The sequence below is a fragment of the Heterodontus francisci genome, chromosome 43, assembly GCF_036365525.1.
Source record: "Heterodontus francisci isolate sHetFra1 chromosome 43, sHetFra1.hap1, whole genome shotgun sequence".
Classification (NCBI taxonomy): Eukaryota; Metazoa; Chordata; class Chondrichthyes; order Heterodontiformes; family Heterodontidae; genus Heterodontus; species Heterodontus francisci.
Window position 1 is genome coordinate 28,576,952 of NC_090413.1, and position 17,275 is coordinate 28,594,226.

The 17,275-nt window shown below is 46.3% G+C and overlaps 1 protein-coding gene across 2 annotated transcripts in view; it reads right to left on the reverse strand.

Moving 5' to 3' along the window:
- LOC137355780 (DENN domain-containing protein 1B-like) overlaps positions 1-17,275 on the reverse strand; it is a 63,596-nt gene that overhangs the window by 25,287 nt on the left and 21,034 nt on the right. The window contains exons 5-10 of one of the 2 annotated variants that reach the window (XM_068021286.1): positions 15,874-15,993; positions 13,481-13,550; positions 8,527-8,607; positions 2,689-2,763; positions 1,589-1,642; positions 247-357 (exon numbers count right to left, since the gene is read on the reverse strand). In XM_068021286.1, coding sequence (XP_067877387.1) covers positions 247-357; positions 1,589-1,642; positions 2,689-2,763; positions 8,527-8,607; positions 13,481-13,550; positions 15,874-15,993 — 511 coding nt within the window. The remainder of the gene's footprint in view (positions 1-246; positions 358-1,588; positions 1,643-2,688; positions 2,764-8,526; positions 8,608-13,480; positions 13,551-15,873; positions 15,994-17,275) is intronic. The other variant, XM_068021287.1, reaches the window with a different exon arrangement.

Below are 17,275 nucleotides of genomic sequence, written 5' to 3' on the forward strand. Positions count from 1 at the left end.
TGTTACAGCTGAACCCTATAGATGTAGACTGTTACAGCTGATATCTGTAGGTAGACTGTTACAGCTGAACCCTGTAGATGTAGACTGTTACAGCTGAACCCTGTAGATGTAGACTGTTACAGCTGAACCCTGTAGATGTAGACTGTTACAGCTGAACCCTGTAGATGCAGACTGTTACAGCTGTTCTAAGAGAAGTGGGAAAGGAGGGCTGTCCGAGGGATGCCACCTGCCTTGGCTGACACTCACCGTGCTGAGCTTGCTGCAGGTTATGATAATGCGCCTCTCATGCAGCATACTAGCGTAGAGATGCAGCATGTTGTTCACATCAACAGCAACTACGTATTCTGTCAGGTTCCTCTGTAACACAAAGAACATTTATACAGAACAGGGCAACAGACAGCAAACATATTGTATAAAATTACTTGATATTTTACTAGTAAAACTGAATCTACATAAATGGAAACCTTACCCAACATAACACTGAACAATCCCCTCCATATCACTTCAACAGAGCAAATCCCTACCCAGTCAGTTGCTAGTACTCAGAATCCCAAAGGAATAAAGCCTTCCCTGTTCATGAATAGAATTCGTATGAATCCATTCTCTCCCCCTGTAGAATTCTGTGCTATTGGCTGTTGGGTGGGAGACTTCAGTGATTCTTGAAAGCTGCAAAGAAACTAGACAGGATAGAGGCCTGAACAGATGCAGAAACTGTGATCAATCTGTAAAAGCTTTTCCTGTATGGGTGGGTGGTTGGGGTGCAGCGAGGATAGCAGGACGATTGGAGAACTCAGCATTCATTATTATTTCAATTCTTGATTCAGGCATAAATGTATCGCAGCCAGCTCTGAATTTCTCACACAAAACATTCAGTGAAAGTCTTGCTCTGTGTTATTTGCAGTTATACGGGGTGTTTCTATAAAGACAGGTTTATAATGTCACTACAAATGGGCAGTCCAGGAAACCCTGCGTTTCTGAACCTCCCAGTAACCTCACCAAAATACAGCACCATATTCTCAAAGTCTAATAACTGTTGTAGGAAATGTACATATCTGTTCAACTGCTTTCTGCCTGCTGATTAAACAGATGTTCATAAGTATACTTTTCCAGCAGGGGCCATGACAGTGGGAACCCTGGCTGATAGCTTTTTGATGACTGCTGCTTGGAAAGTGGTGTGTTTCTGTGTTTCTGTTTGTGTGTGTGTGCGCATGCATATGTATCTGTGTGTGTATGTCTCTGTGTTTGGGTGTGTATCTGCATGTGTAGGTCTGTCTGTATGTTTGTGTGGGTTTATGTGTGTCTGTGTGTGGGTTTATGTGTGTCTGTGTGTGTGTGTATCTGTATGTGTATGTGGGTGTATGTCTGTATGTGTCTGTGTGGGTTTATGTGTGTCTGTGTGTGTGTGGGGGGGGTGTGTTGGGGTATGTCTGTCAACAAATTGAATGGGTTCCTGCAGGTCGTTTGTCAAACGTAGACCATGAACAGCATTTGCTGTCAGCTAGATTGCCCACCTGGTCTCAGTTTACAATCCCTGGCCAAGGCCGCCAGCACCCCACACCCGACCCCGCAAACACTGAGTCACACTTACACTCTCTGGTATTGTAGGCAAGCTGTTGCTGTCAGGGGCAATAAAGTAAGAAAGCTGGAGGAAGAAGGGAACAAAGGTTTATATTTATATTTATAAAATGTACAGTTTGCAGAGTGTTCATTTGTCAGTAATTAAATTACAAAGAGATTAACATTCAGGAGGGCAGGTCCCACAAGTGATTAACAAGACTGATAGCCAGGGTGGTTAACAGAGCTGGAAGGCAACAAGATTGAAATAAGAAATATTTTGTGATGCTGGATCACAACTCCTTCCCCTCCTTGCTCCTCCCCTTCCCTTCTCTTCTCCCCTACTTGTCCCTTCCCCTCACCTCCCCTTGTCTCCCCTCATTCTGTTCTCCCCTACTTGTCCCTTCCCCTCACCTCCCCTTGTCTCCCCTCACTCTTCTCCCCTCCCCCCCAGTGGGGCCCAATGGCATTCCAGACGGACATTTTGTCACTCCATTGGGAAATCAGGGCATTGGTCTGGCAGTGGGGCTGCCTGTTCCACTGATGATTTGTTATTTCCCCATGGGCAGTCAATCTCTTTGTGAACTAATGCTCAGCAAATACACCCACATCATGACTCATCTCTCCCTTCTGCAAAGGTTAGGCTTCAGGCATCCCCTTGTCTCTGAGGAAGGGATGTCAGGTCGAACAATGTGAAAACCACAATTGTTGATCTGTAAGGGTCAGGCAGAGTCCAGCCTGCAGGAGACCTGGAGAAAAAAGGCATCTGTAGTCGGCTCCGTCTGGACTGTGCTGCCCAGGGTGAGCCTTTACTTCTGCCTGTTAGAACAGGCCTCAGAGTCCCCACCTCAAGCTGTGATCTCGACAGTCACCAGGATTCCATCCTTCAGATTACAAAGGCTGGACTGTAGAGTAAATGCCACATAAACAGGAAACCCTTGTTAATAAAGGAAAGATTGACGATCTGCACAATTAGAGAACAGGTTAGTCTACGGAGAGCAAGTGTTCCACACAAAGGGCAGCACAGGTTACTTTGGTCAGCATGCATGTGTGGGTTAGGTACTGTTTAGTTATTGGGTTAATCTGGTCAGTTCCAGTATAGTGGTTTTGGTTATCGGGTTTTGCCCGACTCACCGATGGCATACCACTACTAGGATCCCTCTTCTGATCTTTCAGAAACCGTCCTGTTGTAACTCCCAGATGCTGGGCCTTGTGAGACAGTATTGTGTGATTACTTTTCATTCCAAAATATCACATTACAACTTTAGAGTTTATCATCTTTGTATTATGAAAAATCTTGCACTTCCTGTTGTTAGCCGTGAATTAAGGGTAGCGTTTTCGCCTCCGAGTCAGAACCTGTGAATTCAAATCCTACTCCAGAGGTTTGAGCACATACTCCAGGCTGACACTCCAGTGCAGTACTGAGAGAGTGCTGCACTGTCAACAAAGAACAACAAAGAACAACAAAGATAATTACAGCACAGGAACAGGCCCTTCGGCCCTCCAAGCCTGCGCCGATCCAGATCCTCTCTCTAAACATGTCGCCTATTTTCTAAGGTTCTGTATCTCTTTTCTTCCTGCCCATTCATGTATCTGTCTAGATACATCTTAAAAGACTCCATCGTGCCCGCGTCTACCACCTCCGCTGGCAACGCGTTCCAGGTGCCCACCACCCTCTGCGTAAAGAACTTTCCACGCATATCCCCCATGTCAGAGGGGCTGTCTTCCGGATGAGACATCTGCCCTCTCAGGTAGATGTAAAAGATCCCCTGGCACTTTTTTGAAGAAGAGTAGACAAATTCTCCCCAGTGTCCTGGCCAATATTTATCTAATCAACATCACTAAAAACAGATTATCTGGTCATTATCATTTTGCTGTTTCTGGGAGCTTGCTGTGCAAATTGGTTGCCGTGTTTCCTGCATTACAACAGTGACCACACTTCAAAATTACTTTTCATGAAAAAACATCATCCCCTGAAACGTTACCTCTTTCTCTCTCCACAGATACTACCTGACTTACTGAGTATTTCCAGCATTTTCTGTTTTTAGTTCAGATTTCCAGCATCCATAGTATTTTTCTTTTGCATCAGAATTATTTGATTGGCTGTAAAGTGCTTTGGAACATCCTGAGTTGAAAGGTCTACAGAAATGCAAGTTTATCTTTAAGGAAAACCTTATGTCAGTCTAGATTGTGAATGACTGCAGGCAGGGGAGAAGTCTTGATACACTCCCAGGGCCGATTGTGAATGCTTAGTGCGATGATTTTCGTGGATATCAGCTGATCGAGGGTGGCGGCGGTGACAAGAACCAGCTTTGAGCTATGGCTGCTGCCATTGGCCGAGCAATACTGTCAGGGAGACAGTGAAGACCTCAGTCCAAGGAGCTCCCGTAGACCACACCTTCTCTATAAAGCGGGTCCTGTTGGAGTGCTGTGGGTTTGAAGCTGTGGACATCTTCTGCCTGCAGGATTTCCCCAGCGCTGGATACCTCAACATTTAAAATTGTCACGGAATGCGTCAAACTCCTAAACACCTTCAAGGAGAAAGGAAGCTAGGCACCGTTGTCAATGCTCATTGCTGAGCCTTTGTTTACTCTGCCAACACAATGAAACCGGGTGGTGACCCTTCATATGTACAACCTCCATATCCCCGTGGTGGATGTGCTCCCCTTCGTCGGCAGGTACATTGAAGTGGCTGCAAACAGCATAGAGGCCAAGGACACTTATGGCATCTGGACAAGCAAAACGCAGGTCAGAGTGACCTCAAAGGTGGATGCCAATGGAGCCATCCTCCACCATCCGTCCAGCTTTGCCATTGGTGGAAGTCGAGGTTACTTAGTGTACGTGGGGCAGCCCAAAGTCTGTCGCACCTGTGGCAAAACTGGTCACTTGGCCGCCGACTGCGGTGCAACCTTTTGCCGGAACAACAAGCAGGAAGGACATCTGACAAAGGACTGAAAGAAAGCAAGTGCTGCAAACTGTGTGGGAGGGAGGCCATCTCTACAAGGCTGCTCAAAATGCCCTGCCATCTATGTGCAGGCCATAAAAGCGGGAGCAACAACCAGGCCCCACCCCCCCACCACCACCTTCCACCAAGACTTCTGGTGCACAAGATAATGGGAAAGAGGGCATGGCATTCAAACAAAATGTGAAAGACACTTTAGAAATTGGCCAAACCCCTCGGCCTCCTCCAGAGAAAGCAGATTCAATGGAAGAAAGGGCAGCACCAGAAGGAGTAGCAAATTGTTACAAGGAAGAAGACAGGAAAGAAAGGGAAGGCCGCCCTGTGAAGTAGTGGTAAGAAGCAGCTGATGCCTCTGACAGACATATGAGGAAGGGCAGGAGGGCCACCACCAACAGAAGAAACGGCAAAATACCAAGGAGGTAGAGGAGACAAATGGCCAGGGGCTGGAAAATATTGGAACCATGAAGGGCCCAGGGAACACCTGCTTCGGGACTCCAGGAGAGGCAATTCAACCAGTACCCCCTCCCTCCAGAGCCAGGAATCTAAGAGCAGCGACGGAACCAGCGTCCAACCCTCCCACCAGCTACAGAAAACCAGCAGCAGTAATAGCCTCAACGAGGAGCAAAACAAAACTATAATTCCACCTCAGCACAATGAAACCTTTCCCGAGTTCACAAACCCCTCCCCCACCCTGTTGTCACCCAAACTGTACAACGTTCCTGTTGCACAGCAGGGCTCTTTTCTCAGCCCAAGAACTGTGGAACAGTTCAAACATGCCACAGGTATGTAGCAGCACAGCCAGGAGCTGAAACTTGTGTAGACTTTTGGATGTATTATCTTAAATCTTTAAACTGGGTTTAAAAATTGCCTCTATTAACGTGCGTAGCGTTAAGTCCACTACGCGATGTGTTTTGACCTTAGGTTACCTGGCCAATGTCAAGGCTGACCTGTTATTTCTGCAGGAGTGTGCGATACTGCACCTCAGCACTTACAGGCAATGGTCACGATGGTGGTCCCACGGGTCATCGATCTGGTCGGGGGAAATGATTCCTGTTCCTCTGGTCTGGGTATTCTGCTACTTGGAGGCAACTTCACCATCTTCGAAGTTAAGGAGGTGGTAGGTGGTTGCCTTCTCATAGCAGACGTAATGTATCAGAACACATCGCTCTGGTTAATCAACATGTACGCCCTGGCTAAAAACAGCAAGCATCTGACCATCATCGCGGTCTGATATACTAGGGATCAGCAAATCCTTTTATGCTGAGCTGTACAACGTGAAGCCCACAGACAGCACGGCCTCCCAGTGCTTCCTGTCATCTATCACAGAGGTCTTAGATGACAGTACGCGGGAGAGGCTGGACAAACTGCTAACTCTGGACAAGCTGACAAAGGCCGTCAGGTCCTTTTGAGTCGAGTAAAACCCCCGGAAGCGATGGCTTACCGGTCAAGTTGTACTCGGCCCTGTGTAACTGGGTTGGCCCAGACCTGCTGGAAGTATACGAGAGTATGCTCCTGGCCGGCAGCATGTCAGAATCCACGAGGAAAGGCATCATCACCCTCATCTACAAGCGGAAGGGGGAGAGGGAGGAAATCAGAAATTGGTGGCCCATCTCACTGCTTAATGTAGACTGCAAAATTCTGTCCAAAGTCATTGCCAGTCGGGTCAAGTCTGCACTAGAGTGGGTGAATCACCCTGATCACCCAGCAGGAAGATCTCTGATAGCCTCGCGCTACTTAGGGATACGATCACCTATGTACAGGACAGGGGGGGGGTGGACACCTGCCTCAACAGCTTGGACCAGGCTTTTAACAGGATATCGCACACCTACATGATGGACATGCTTTTCAAAATGGAGTTTGGGGATGGAATCTGCAATTGGATCAAACTGCTCTACACAAACATTAGTAGCGCAGTCTCAATCAATGGGTGGGAATCGGAAAGTTTCCCGGTCCAATCTGGAGTCAGACAGGGCTGTCCTCTCTCCCCTGTCTTGTTTGTTTGCTGTATTGAATCCTTTGAGTCTATTACGAAGAATGCGAGCATAAGAGGAGTAACAATCCCAGGCAGTGGAGACACTCAGGTCAAAGCCTCCCTGTACATGGACGATGTTGCCGTTTTCTGCTCGGATCCGCTGTCCGTTCGCAGACTGATGAGCATCTGCGACCAGTTCGAACTGGCCTTGGGAGCCAAAGTAAATCACAGCAAGAGCGAGGCCATGTTCTTTGGGAACTGGGCTGATCGATCCTTTGTCCCCTTCACCGTCAGGTCAGCCTACCTGAAGGTGCTGGGGATATGGTTTGGAGAGGCTGGGGCATGTGCCAAAACCTGAAAGGAGCCTGTAACCATGGTAAAACAGAAACTGCTCATGTGGGGGCAGCGTTTTCTCTCCATTGTGGGTAAGAACCTGGTCATCGAGTGCGAGGTGCTCACGCTGTTACTGTACGTGGCGCAGGTCTGACCCATACCCCACTCTTGTGCCGTGGCGGTCACCTGAGCCATCTTCCGCTTTATATGGAGATCGAAAATGGACTGTGTCCACAGGGACACGATGTTCAAACATCGAGATAAAGGGGGAAAAAAATACCCAATGTCGCTCTCAGCCTGATGACCACCTTTGTGTGCGGCTACATCAAGCTGTGCGTAGAACCTCAGTACGTAAACACCTAATTTCACTACGTGCTGAGGTTCTGTCTGTCCCTGGTGTTGCGAAGGATGGGTCTGGCCACATTGCCGCGGAACGCTCCATTCAGTTGGACCGTGCCATACCACCTACTCTTCGTGGAAAAGTTTGTGCGGAAAAACACCTTTGACCATAAATCCATTAGGTGGTGGTCCACATGGAATGTCCTCAAGGCCCTGCGGGAAAAGGAGATGGTTGATCCTGCCGGATGGTTCCCCGTGCAGACTGCCAAAGTCATTGCCAGAACTTTCAAACAAGCACCAAGACGTAGCTTGGCTGGCAGTGAGAAGGGCCCTCCCTGTCAGATCCTTCCCGCACACCAGGAGTCTCACCCCCTCCACACGCTGCCCTCGAGGTGGCTGCGGTGGGGAAGAGACTGTTGTCCATCTCCTCTGGAATGTGCCTTTGCAAAGCAGGTGTGGAAAGATATGAGGTAGTTTTTGTCGAGGTTCATCCCGAGCAGTTCTGTAACACAGGACTCCATGCTGTATGGGCTGTTCCCAGGGACGCACACCAAGATAAACATCAACTGCTGACGGAGGACTATCAACTTGGTGAAAGACGTTCTTTGATCTACCTGAAATTTGCTGGTCTTCCAGTGCAAAGAGCTCTCCACAACTGAGTGTTGCAGACTGGCACATTCCAAGGTCCAGGACTACGTGCTGAGGGACAGACTAAAGCTTGGGGCAGCTGCTGCAAAGGCTCAATGGGGAAAGACCACTGTGTAAGGCCCTTCCGCCATAGTGAACCGAGGGGCTGGAACCTGTGTAAAACCCCTCAGGCTGTATGCAACAAAATATGTTTTTGCTGTGTAATGCATTGCATGTAAAATGGAATGACAAGAGTTGTGAGGCAACTGATGTTCTGTATCGAAAGAATCTGATCTCTATTGCACTTTCTGAAATGTCAAGTTTGAACTGTTTTGTAAAGTATTTTTTTACAGATTTTTATGAATAAAGTATATTTTTGAAAAAAAAGTCACTGACTGCAGGCTATTTACCCAAATGGGGCAGACACACTTTCCCATAGGGTGATTGGCCAATTTTAGCTGCTCCCCACCCAGAATCACCTGTAGCACCCCAACTGATCTCAGGTTCAGTGCAGCCGTGCTGGTCTGTTTGGCTCATCACCACATTGGACATGTTTTACTGCCCGAGTCATACTTCCCATTAATTGCTGACCCCAATGAGTATAAAATGATGAACAGTGTTTTGCATATTTAACAGGTCTGTATTGCACAGACCAGTGAGTGGGAATGGAGACTGTCTATGAAACAGTTGCTGGATGTACTGAGGTTCTGAAAGGTGCAGCTTCTTTCTTTTTACTTACAAATTCAAGATTGAGTGGAGAGTCTGGCTGGGGAGGTGGGTGAGTGTACAGAACTCGGAGGAGTTCTTTCACTTCACTGTCCTACAGAGATAAAAACACAGAAATTATACCTCACACAAAGCAGGCCTGTGAAGCTAGAACAAGGGGGCGAGCTCCCAAAAATATCAGCAAATGCAGAATCAAAAGCAATCTGAATGGAAATGATGCAAGTTGGGGGAATTCTTATCATGTTAGGATTAAGGTATTTTGTTTGGGCAATACAGAGGGAGTTTTAGTCTGTATCTAACCCCGTGCAGGACCTGTCCTGGGAATGTTTGATGGGACAGTGTAGAGGGAGTTTTACTCTGTATCTAAACTGTTTTTTTTCTGAAAATGAGGTGCTACTGAAAGTCAATGTGCTGTGTAAGGAGGCAGCAGGAGAGCTTTACTCTGTATCTATCCAGTGCTGTAGCTGCCCTGGGAGTGTTTGATGGGACAGTGTAGAGGGAACTTTACTCTATCTAACCCGTGCTGTACCAGCCCTGGAGTGTTGGATGCGGACAGTGTAGAGGGAGCTTTACTCTGTATCTGATCAGTGCTGTACCAGCCCTGGGAGTGTTTGATGAGGGAGTGTCACTCAGTATGTAGGCTGCCAGGGTGAGTATACAGTTAAGATCAAACATCACAGGCAAGCAAGTAGGTGATTGGTTTGGGAAGAAACTACCTGTTTGGTAAGTATCTGGTAAGTGATTAAGGTCCATTCTAATCCTAACGTTGAAAATATAAAAGGAACTAGTGGTAAGCTTAATAAAGTATATAAAAAAAGGAAAATAAAATAATTAAGTAGTTAATTAAAACACAAGCATGGCAGGAAAGGTGATGTGTCATGGCTGTAGGATGTGGGAGCTCCTGGATGCCAGTGTGATCCAGGGCAAACACGTCTGCAGTAAATGTTTGTGGCTTGAAGAGTTTCGGCTCAGAGTCATTGAACTGGAGTCCGAGCTGCAGACACTGTGACACAACAGGGAGAGGGAAAGTTACCTGGACATTTTGTACCAAGAGGCAGTCACACCCCTTAGGATAAGGTCTTCTGATTTGGTCAGTGGTCAAGGACAGGTGAGTGTGGCTGCAGCTGAGGCAGGTAAGGAGACCCAGAGGGCAAGAGTGCAGCAGCCTCAGCCTTTGTGATTGTCCAACAGGTTTGAGGTTCTTTTAGCCCGTTTGGATGAGAGTGGGGGCTGCAGGGTGGATGAGCAACCTGACCATGGCACCATGATACAGGAAGCCAGTCAAGTGGAGGGAGAAAAAAGGAATGTAGTGGTAGTAGGGGACAGTATAGTGAGGGGGATTGACACTGTTCTCTGCAGCAAAGAGCGAGAGTCCAGATGGCTGTGTTGCCTGCCTGGTGTCAGGGTTTGGGACATCTGCTCAGGGCTGGAGAGGAACTTAGAGGGAGGGGGAGGATCCAGTTGTCGTGCTCCATGTAGGTACCAATGACATAGGCAGAACAAGGAAAGAGGTTCTGCATGGTCAGTATGAGGAACTAGGCACCAAATTAAGAAGCAGAACCTCAAAGAAAATAATCTCTGGATTATTACCTGAGCCACGTGCAAATTGGCACAGGGCAAATATGATTAGAGAAATTAATGCGTGGCTCAAAGACTGGTGTGGTAGAAGTGGATTCCAGTTTGTGAAGCACTGGCACCAGTACTGGGGAAAGTGGTGGCTTTCTACACCTGAATCGTGCTGGGGCCGGTGTTCCAGCAATCCGCATAACTAGGGAAGTAGAGAGGGTTTTAAACTGAATAGTGGGGGCAAGAGATCAAATTTGGGAAGATATGGTAAATCAAGGAGTAGAGACAAGGCAAGAGAGAAAAGTATTAATATGGGAAATGATAAACAGACTGTGACAGGAAAGGACAAAGTGTACAAATCTCAGTGTAAATCAACAGATAAGGCTAGAGGTTACAAAAATAATAAAAGGACAAAACTAAAGGCTCTGTATCTGAATGCACGTTGCATTCGAAACAAAATAGATGAACTAAGAGCGTAAATAGAAATAAATAAGTACGATCTGATAGCCATTACAGAGACATGGCTGCAGGATGACATTGATTGGGACCTGAAGGATACATGGCATTTAGGAAGGACAGGAAGCTAGGAAAAGGTGGAGAGGGAGCTATGTTAATTAATGATGATATTAGTGCAAGAGAGAGTGATGACCTAAGTTCAGGAAACCAGGATGTAGAAACAGTTTGGGTGGAGATGAGAAATCATAAAGGCAAGAGATCACTTGTGGGAGTGGTGTACAGGCTACCTAACATTAATCGCACTGTAGGACGGGGTATAAAGGAAGCAATAACGGCAGCTTGTCAGAAAGGTACAGCGTTAATTACGGGGGATTCTAACCTACATATGGACTGGAAAAAGCAGATGGGCAGAGGTAGCCTAGATGAGGAGTACATAGAATGCTTTCAGGAGAATTTCTTGGAACAATGTGTTCTGGAGCTAACCAGAGAGCAGGCTATACTAGACCTGGTATTGTGTAACAAGATAGGATTAATTAATGATCTCATAGTTAAGGCGCCCCTAGGTAGCAGCGATCCTAATATGACTGAATTTTACATTCAGTTTGAGGGAGAAAAGAGTAGGTCCAAGACCAGTATTTTAAATTTAAATAAGGGCAATTATGAGCGCATAAAAGCAGAGCTAGTTAAGTGAACCGTCAAATCAGGTTATGGGATAGGTCAATAGAGATGCAGTGGCAGACATCTAAGGGGATATTTCAGAATACACAGAACAGATACATTTCAATGAGAAAGAAAAATTCCAAGGGTGGGACCCACCATCCGTGATTAACTAAAACAGTTATAGATAGTATCAAACTTAAAGAAAAAGCCTTTAATTGCGCAAAGATGGGAGGCAGGTCAGCAGAGTGGACAGAATAAAAGATTAGTAAGGAAGGAAAAATTAGAGTACGAGAGAAAGCTAGCGAGAAATATAAAGACAGATAGTAAGAGTTTCTATGGATATTTAAAAAAGAAAAGAGTTAACAAAGTGAGCATTGGTCCTATAGAAAGTGAGTCTGGGGAATTAATAATGGATAATAAGGAGATGGCAGAAGAATTGAACAAGTATTTTGCATCGGTCTTCACTATTCAGGATACAAATAACATCCCAGTATTAGCTGTAAGTCAGGAGATGGAAGGGAGGAACTCAAGAAAATTACAATCACTAGGGAAGTGGTACTGAACAAATTGTTGGAGCAGCGGGCTGACAAGTCCCCGGGTCCTGATGGACTTCATCCTAGGGTGTTAAAAGAAGTGGCTAGTGAGATAGTTAATGCATTAGTTTTAATTTTCCAAAATTCCCTAGATTCGGGGAAGGTTCCGTTAGATTGGAAAATAGTGAATGTAACTCCTTTATTCAAAAAGGGAGACAGAAAGCAGGAAACTACAGGCCAGTTAGCTTAACATCTGTCTTAGGGAAAATGTTAGAAGCTATTATTAAAGACGTTATAGCAGGGCACTTAGAAAAATTCAAGGTAATCAGGCAGAGTCAACATGGTTTTGTGAAAGGGAAATCATGTTTAACCAATTTATTGGAGTTCTTTGAGGGAGTTACATGTGCTGTGGATAAAGGGGAACCGGTGGATATATTGTACTTAGATTTCCAAAAGGCATTTGATAAGGTGCCACATCAAAGGTTATTACAGAAAATAAAAGCTCATGGTGTAGGGGGTAACATATTGGCATGGATAGAAGATTGGCTAGCTAACAGGAAACAGAGAGTAGGCATAAATGGGTCATTTATGGTTGGCAAGATGTAATGTGTGCTGTGCCACAGGGATCTGTGCTGGGGCCTCAACTTTCTTACAATTTATATAAATGACTTAGATGAAGGGATCGAAGGTTTGGTTGCTAAATTTGCTGATGACGCAAAAATAGGTAGGAAAGTAACTTGTGAAGAGGACATAAGGGGGCTACAAAGGGATATTCATAGGTTAAGTGAGTGGGCAAAGACCTGGCAAATGGAGTATAATGTGGGAAAGTGGGAAATTGTCCACTTTGGCAGGAAGAATAAAAAAGAAGCATATTATCTAAATGGTGAGAGATTGCAGAGCTCTGAGATGCAGAGGGATCTGGGTGTCCTAGTGCATGAATCGCAAAAGGTTAGTATACAGGTACAGCACGTATTAGGAAAGCTAATAGAATGTTATTATTTATCATGAGGGAAATTGAATACAAAAGTAGGGAGGTTATGCTTCAGCTATACAGGGCATTGGTGAGACCACATCTGGGGTACTGTGTACAGTACTGGTCTCCTTATTTAAGGAAGGATGTAAATGTGTTGGAGGCAGTACAGAGAAGGTTTACTAGACTAATACCTGGAATGGGCGGGGTGTCTTACGAGGAAAGGTTGGACAGGCTCGGCTTGTATCCACTGGAATTTAGAAGAGTAAGAGGTGACTTGATTGAAGCATATAAGATTCTGAGGGGTCTTGACAGGGTGGATGTGGAAAGGATGTTTCCCCTTGTGGGAGAATCTCAAACTAGGAGTCACTGTTTAAAAATAAGGGCTCACCCATTTAAGACAGATGAGGAGAATTTTTTTCTCTCTGAGGCTCGTGAGTCTTTGGAATTCTCTTCCTCAAAAGGCGGTGGAAGCAGAGTCTTTGAATAATTTTAAAGCAGAGGTAGATAGATTCTTGATAAGCAAGGGGGTGAAAGGTTATCGGGGGTAGGTGGAAATGTGGAGTAATCAGTTCAGCCATGAACTTAATGAATGGAGGAGCAGGCTCGAAGGGCCGAGTGGCCTACTCCTGCTCCTAATTGGTATGTTCGTATGTCTAAATCAGCCCAACTAATTCTGCTTAGTGATTAATAGCTATTCATATCCTATTGCATATATGTGTTACAGTATAATATTTACTTGTGTTATACAGAGGGTGTATTTAACACATTGTAATATTTACCTGTCCTTTTGCTAAGTAGTCAGCTATATTGTTTAGGAGCTTGTAGAAAACTTCAAACCAGGGCAGGAAACTAGAAGACAAATGGAGCAACAAATGAAAAATGTGCAGAACCCTAGTACAAAGGAGTGTAGAACAGAAACAGTGCCAGTCCAGTTGACAGCTTTCATTTAAAAAGTATTTGATTTATTATATATTATTTTGTTGCATTTTTTTCAATGCTCACTCCTGGTCTATATCCCCCTGTAATGTCTTCATAATGTCCCACGATCTCTGACACCACTGTCTATTTATATTCACTCATCAACCTTCCCCATCAACCCTCTCCTGAAAGTGTTTACTCCTTGCTGGGCGCAGTTCAAGAGCTGCTGATTTCCCTCTGGTACCTTGACTCATTCCCATTCTCCTGGTGTGAACCCAGATGTTGAGCGTCAGGCTATTGAACTGTGGAGGGCATACCAGATGAACCCTGACCCTACATCACTAAGTGTGAACTTTGGGTGGAGGTTTCTGGATGTAAATCAGAAACAAGAACCCGAGCTGATTTCCCCTGCTACCTTTAGCATTGTCTCTGCTGAGATCAGCAAACTCACTAAAGGTTAACCCATGACCTCCTGGGTCTGTTTGGCTCAGATAAGTAGACGTTATCTGCCTGATGTTCCTTCTTTAGTATCCAGGCACTACATGATTACAAGAGAATGGGAGACATGAACGCAGAAATCCAGGAATACCATTCGGAAATAGAATGCTGGGAATTGAAAGGCAATGGCCTGAGGAGCAGACTCCCTCCCTCTCCCTGAGGAGGACTCCCTCCCTCTCCCTGAGGAGCAGACTCCCTCCCTCTCCCTGAGGAGGACTCCCTCCCTCTCCCTGAGGAGCAGACTCCCTCCCTCTCCTTGAGGAGGACTCCCTCCCTCTCCCTAAAAAGGAGACTCCCTCCCTCCCCCCTAAGGAGGAGTCTCCCTCCCTCCTTCTCCCTAGGGAGGTGATGGGCACTTTCTGACAAAGTGTTCGTTGGATGTGAGGAGATTCCAACTCATGTGGCACCATCACAAGGAACAATTGGTGTGGCCATGCTTTGACAAGATGTGAAACTGGAATCCTGTCTCCCTACTTCGATGTGTTAAAGTTTCCCCGGCAGCATTTGAAGGCGAGCAGGGAGTTTTCCTGGTGTCCTGGTGATATTCCTGGCACAAACAATGGCACCACATACAGATTAACTGGCTATTCATCTCTTTGCTTTTTGAGGGACCCCTCTGGCACTAAATAGCTGCTCTGTTTGCCAAACTAAAAGCAGTCACTGCCTTTTAAAGTTGCTCATTGTACGCAGTGCTTGGAGACCCTTCGATGAAGCAGTTAGAAGCTGTGGTTGTTTTTTTGATCACCCAGTTGAAATATTCCAGGAAACGTTTCACTTCTTCAGGAAGTGGTTAATTGGGAACAGAACTTTTAGCTTCAGCGGCCCCTCCCGAACAGCCAGGTCACATGTTTCTTTTTTTCTAGTTCCTCCCTGTTTAGGTTCCCTTCCCCTTGTCACCAGGCTTCCTTCCTCAGCTAGGCAGGTGCCACTCACTGAGTCCGAATCTACTACGTGGGGCAATTGGGCAGGGGTACCTGTGGGAAGAGGTAGGAATGGCCCTATGAAGTCCTCTCCTGGAATGTCACTCCCCAAACAAGGTGTGGTGCCGCTGAAGTTACCAGGCAGTTTAGGCGTCAGTGTCTCTGGGTATTGGAGAATGTCGGGTGTTGGGCGACTGTAGGAGTCAGTGTCTCTGGGTATTGGAGAGTGTCTGGGGGATGGGGGACTGTAGGAGTCAGTGTCTCTGGGTATTGGAGAGTATCTGGGGGATGGGGAACTGTAGGAGTCAGTGTCTCTGGGTATTGGAGAGTGTCTGGGGGATGGGGGACTGTAGGAGTCAGTGTCTCTGGGTATTGGAGAGTATCTGGGGGATGGGGAACTGTAGGAGTCAGTGTCTCTGGGTATTGGAGAGTGTCTGGGGGATGGGGGACTGTAGGAGTCAGTGTCTCTGGGTATTGGAGAGTGTCTGGGGGATGGGGGACTGTAGGAGTCAGTGTCTCTGGGTATTGGAGAGTGTCTGGGGGATGGGGAACTGTAGGAGTCAGTGTCTCTGGGTATTGGAGAGTGTCTGGGGGATGGGGGACTGTAGGAGTCAGTGTCTCTGGGTATTGGAGAGTGTCTGGGGGATGGGGGACTGTAGGAGTCAGTGTATTTGACTTTCTGGGAGCAGGGGTTTGATGGTTGGGGGCCATTGGAGAAAAGGAGAACAAAAATCTGATGTAGTTTTTTCCTAAGAAGTACTTTCGGAAGGAGTGAGGTTAGTTTGGAGGAATCGGCCAAGTGCTAGTTCCATTACCATCTGTGTCCTGGGTCCTACCTGAGGATGCAGATGCAGCTCTTTGATCCACCAGTCAGCCGGCAAAAGCCAAACCTCTGATTGCCATCTAGATCTGTCAGCACAAAGGTGAACTGCTGGACCACAGAACTCTCCGACGCCCTGGCAAATAGAAACACAATTTGCAGCTCAGACAGTGGTTTCACATCTGATTATTCCGCGTCTGCATTCTAACCCAATGGTCAACTTATCACAGGGCGTCATGCAGACTAATCGAATGTGACACGATGCTCGCAGTAGAACATCATTGAGTAGGGTTAATCTGTCATCACACAACATTAAAGTAAATTCTATTGAAGACCCTTCAGAGCCAGGGCTCCCCTGAAGGATTGGCAAATTTAACCAGTGTGTAGCTGACCCACAATGATCAGGAAACTCGCCACTCTAAGCTGTGTGCAGTCAAATGCAGCAGCACAACTGGTGTCTGTATGTGCGCTTTGGGTAAGGACAGGCTGTGATGCCCCCATGGTTAAATAGCTTGTACCTATCAGAGTGAGTTTTGGATCCCGGCTTACATATGAATAATGAGGGCACCCAATACTCATGAACCCAAAGGGGTGTCTCTGCACTCAGTAAGTGTGGGCTAGAAAATCGTGATGGCAATATTCTTCAGCCTGTGAGTAGGGAATGATCCCTCAACTCCCAGTAGGTGTCACCTTCACGACAGGAGGGCAACTAGAACAACTGACAATAAAACTTAATCAGCCGCTATAGAAACAACATCTTTTTTTGTAACCCAGGATCCAATGAAAAAGGATGAACTTTATTAAGATTGAAACAACTTGATTTACAGCAAAAATAAAAGCAAAATACTGCGGATGCTGGAAATCTGAAACAAAAACAAGAAATGCTGGATTCACTCAGCAGGTCTGGCAGCATCTGTGGAAAGAGAAGCAGAGTTAACGTTTCGGGTCAGTGACCCTTCTTTGATTTACAGCAGCCCAGAGCCAAACCCCAGCCTCAGCCCCACTGTCAGTGCAATCTGTACCAAACAAGTTGCCTAACTCTTACACTGTCACATACTGCTTGTTCAACAAATATGTCTAAAACATGCAAACCCACTAACTCCCAGTCTGTGTAAACAGGAATATCCAGAACAGTTTGGATTATATCACTGTACTGTGGGCACCTAGTTACACAGAGAGGGCCAGCAGTGCTGGAGAAATAACCACTTTTCCAATTGTTGCTGTCAGCCATTCCCACTTTGCCTGAGGTAGGTGCAGAATTAAATTAGTCCATCCAAATGCCTGAGTAACACGCTGTGCACCAGTATCCAGTCCTGCAGACACCCCCTCCACAGCTACCCCCGCCATCAGCCCGTCTCTGCTTGTTTCCTCTCAGCTTGGCCATTTATGCATTTGACCGGACCATAGTAATTTGCAGC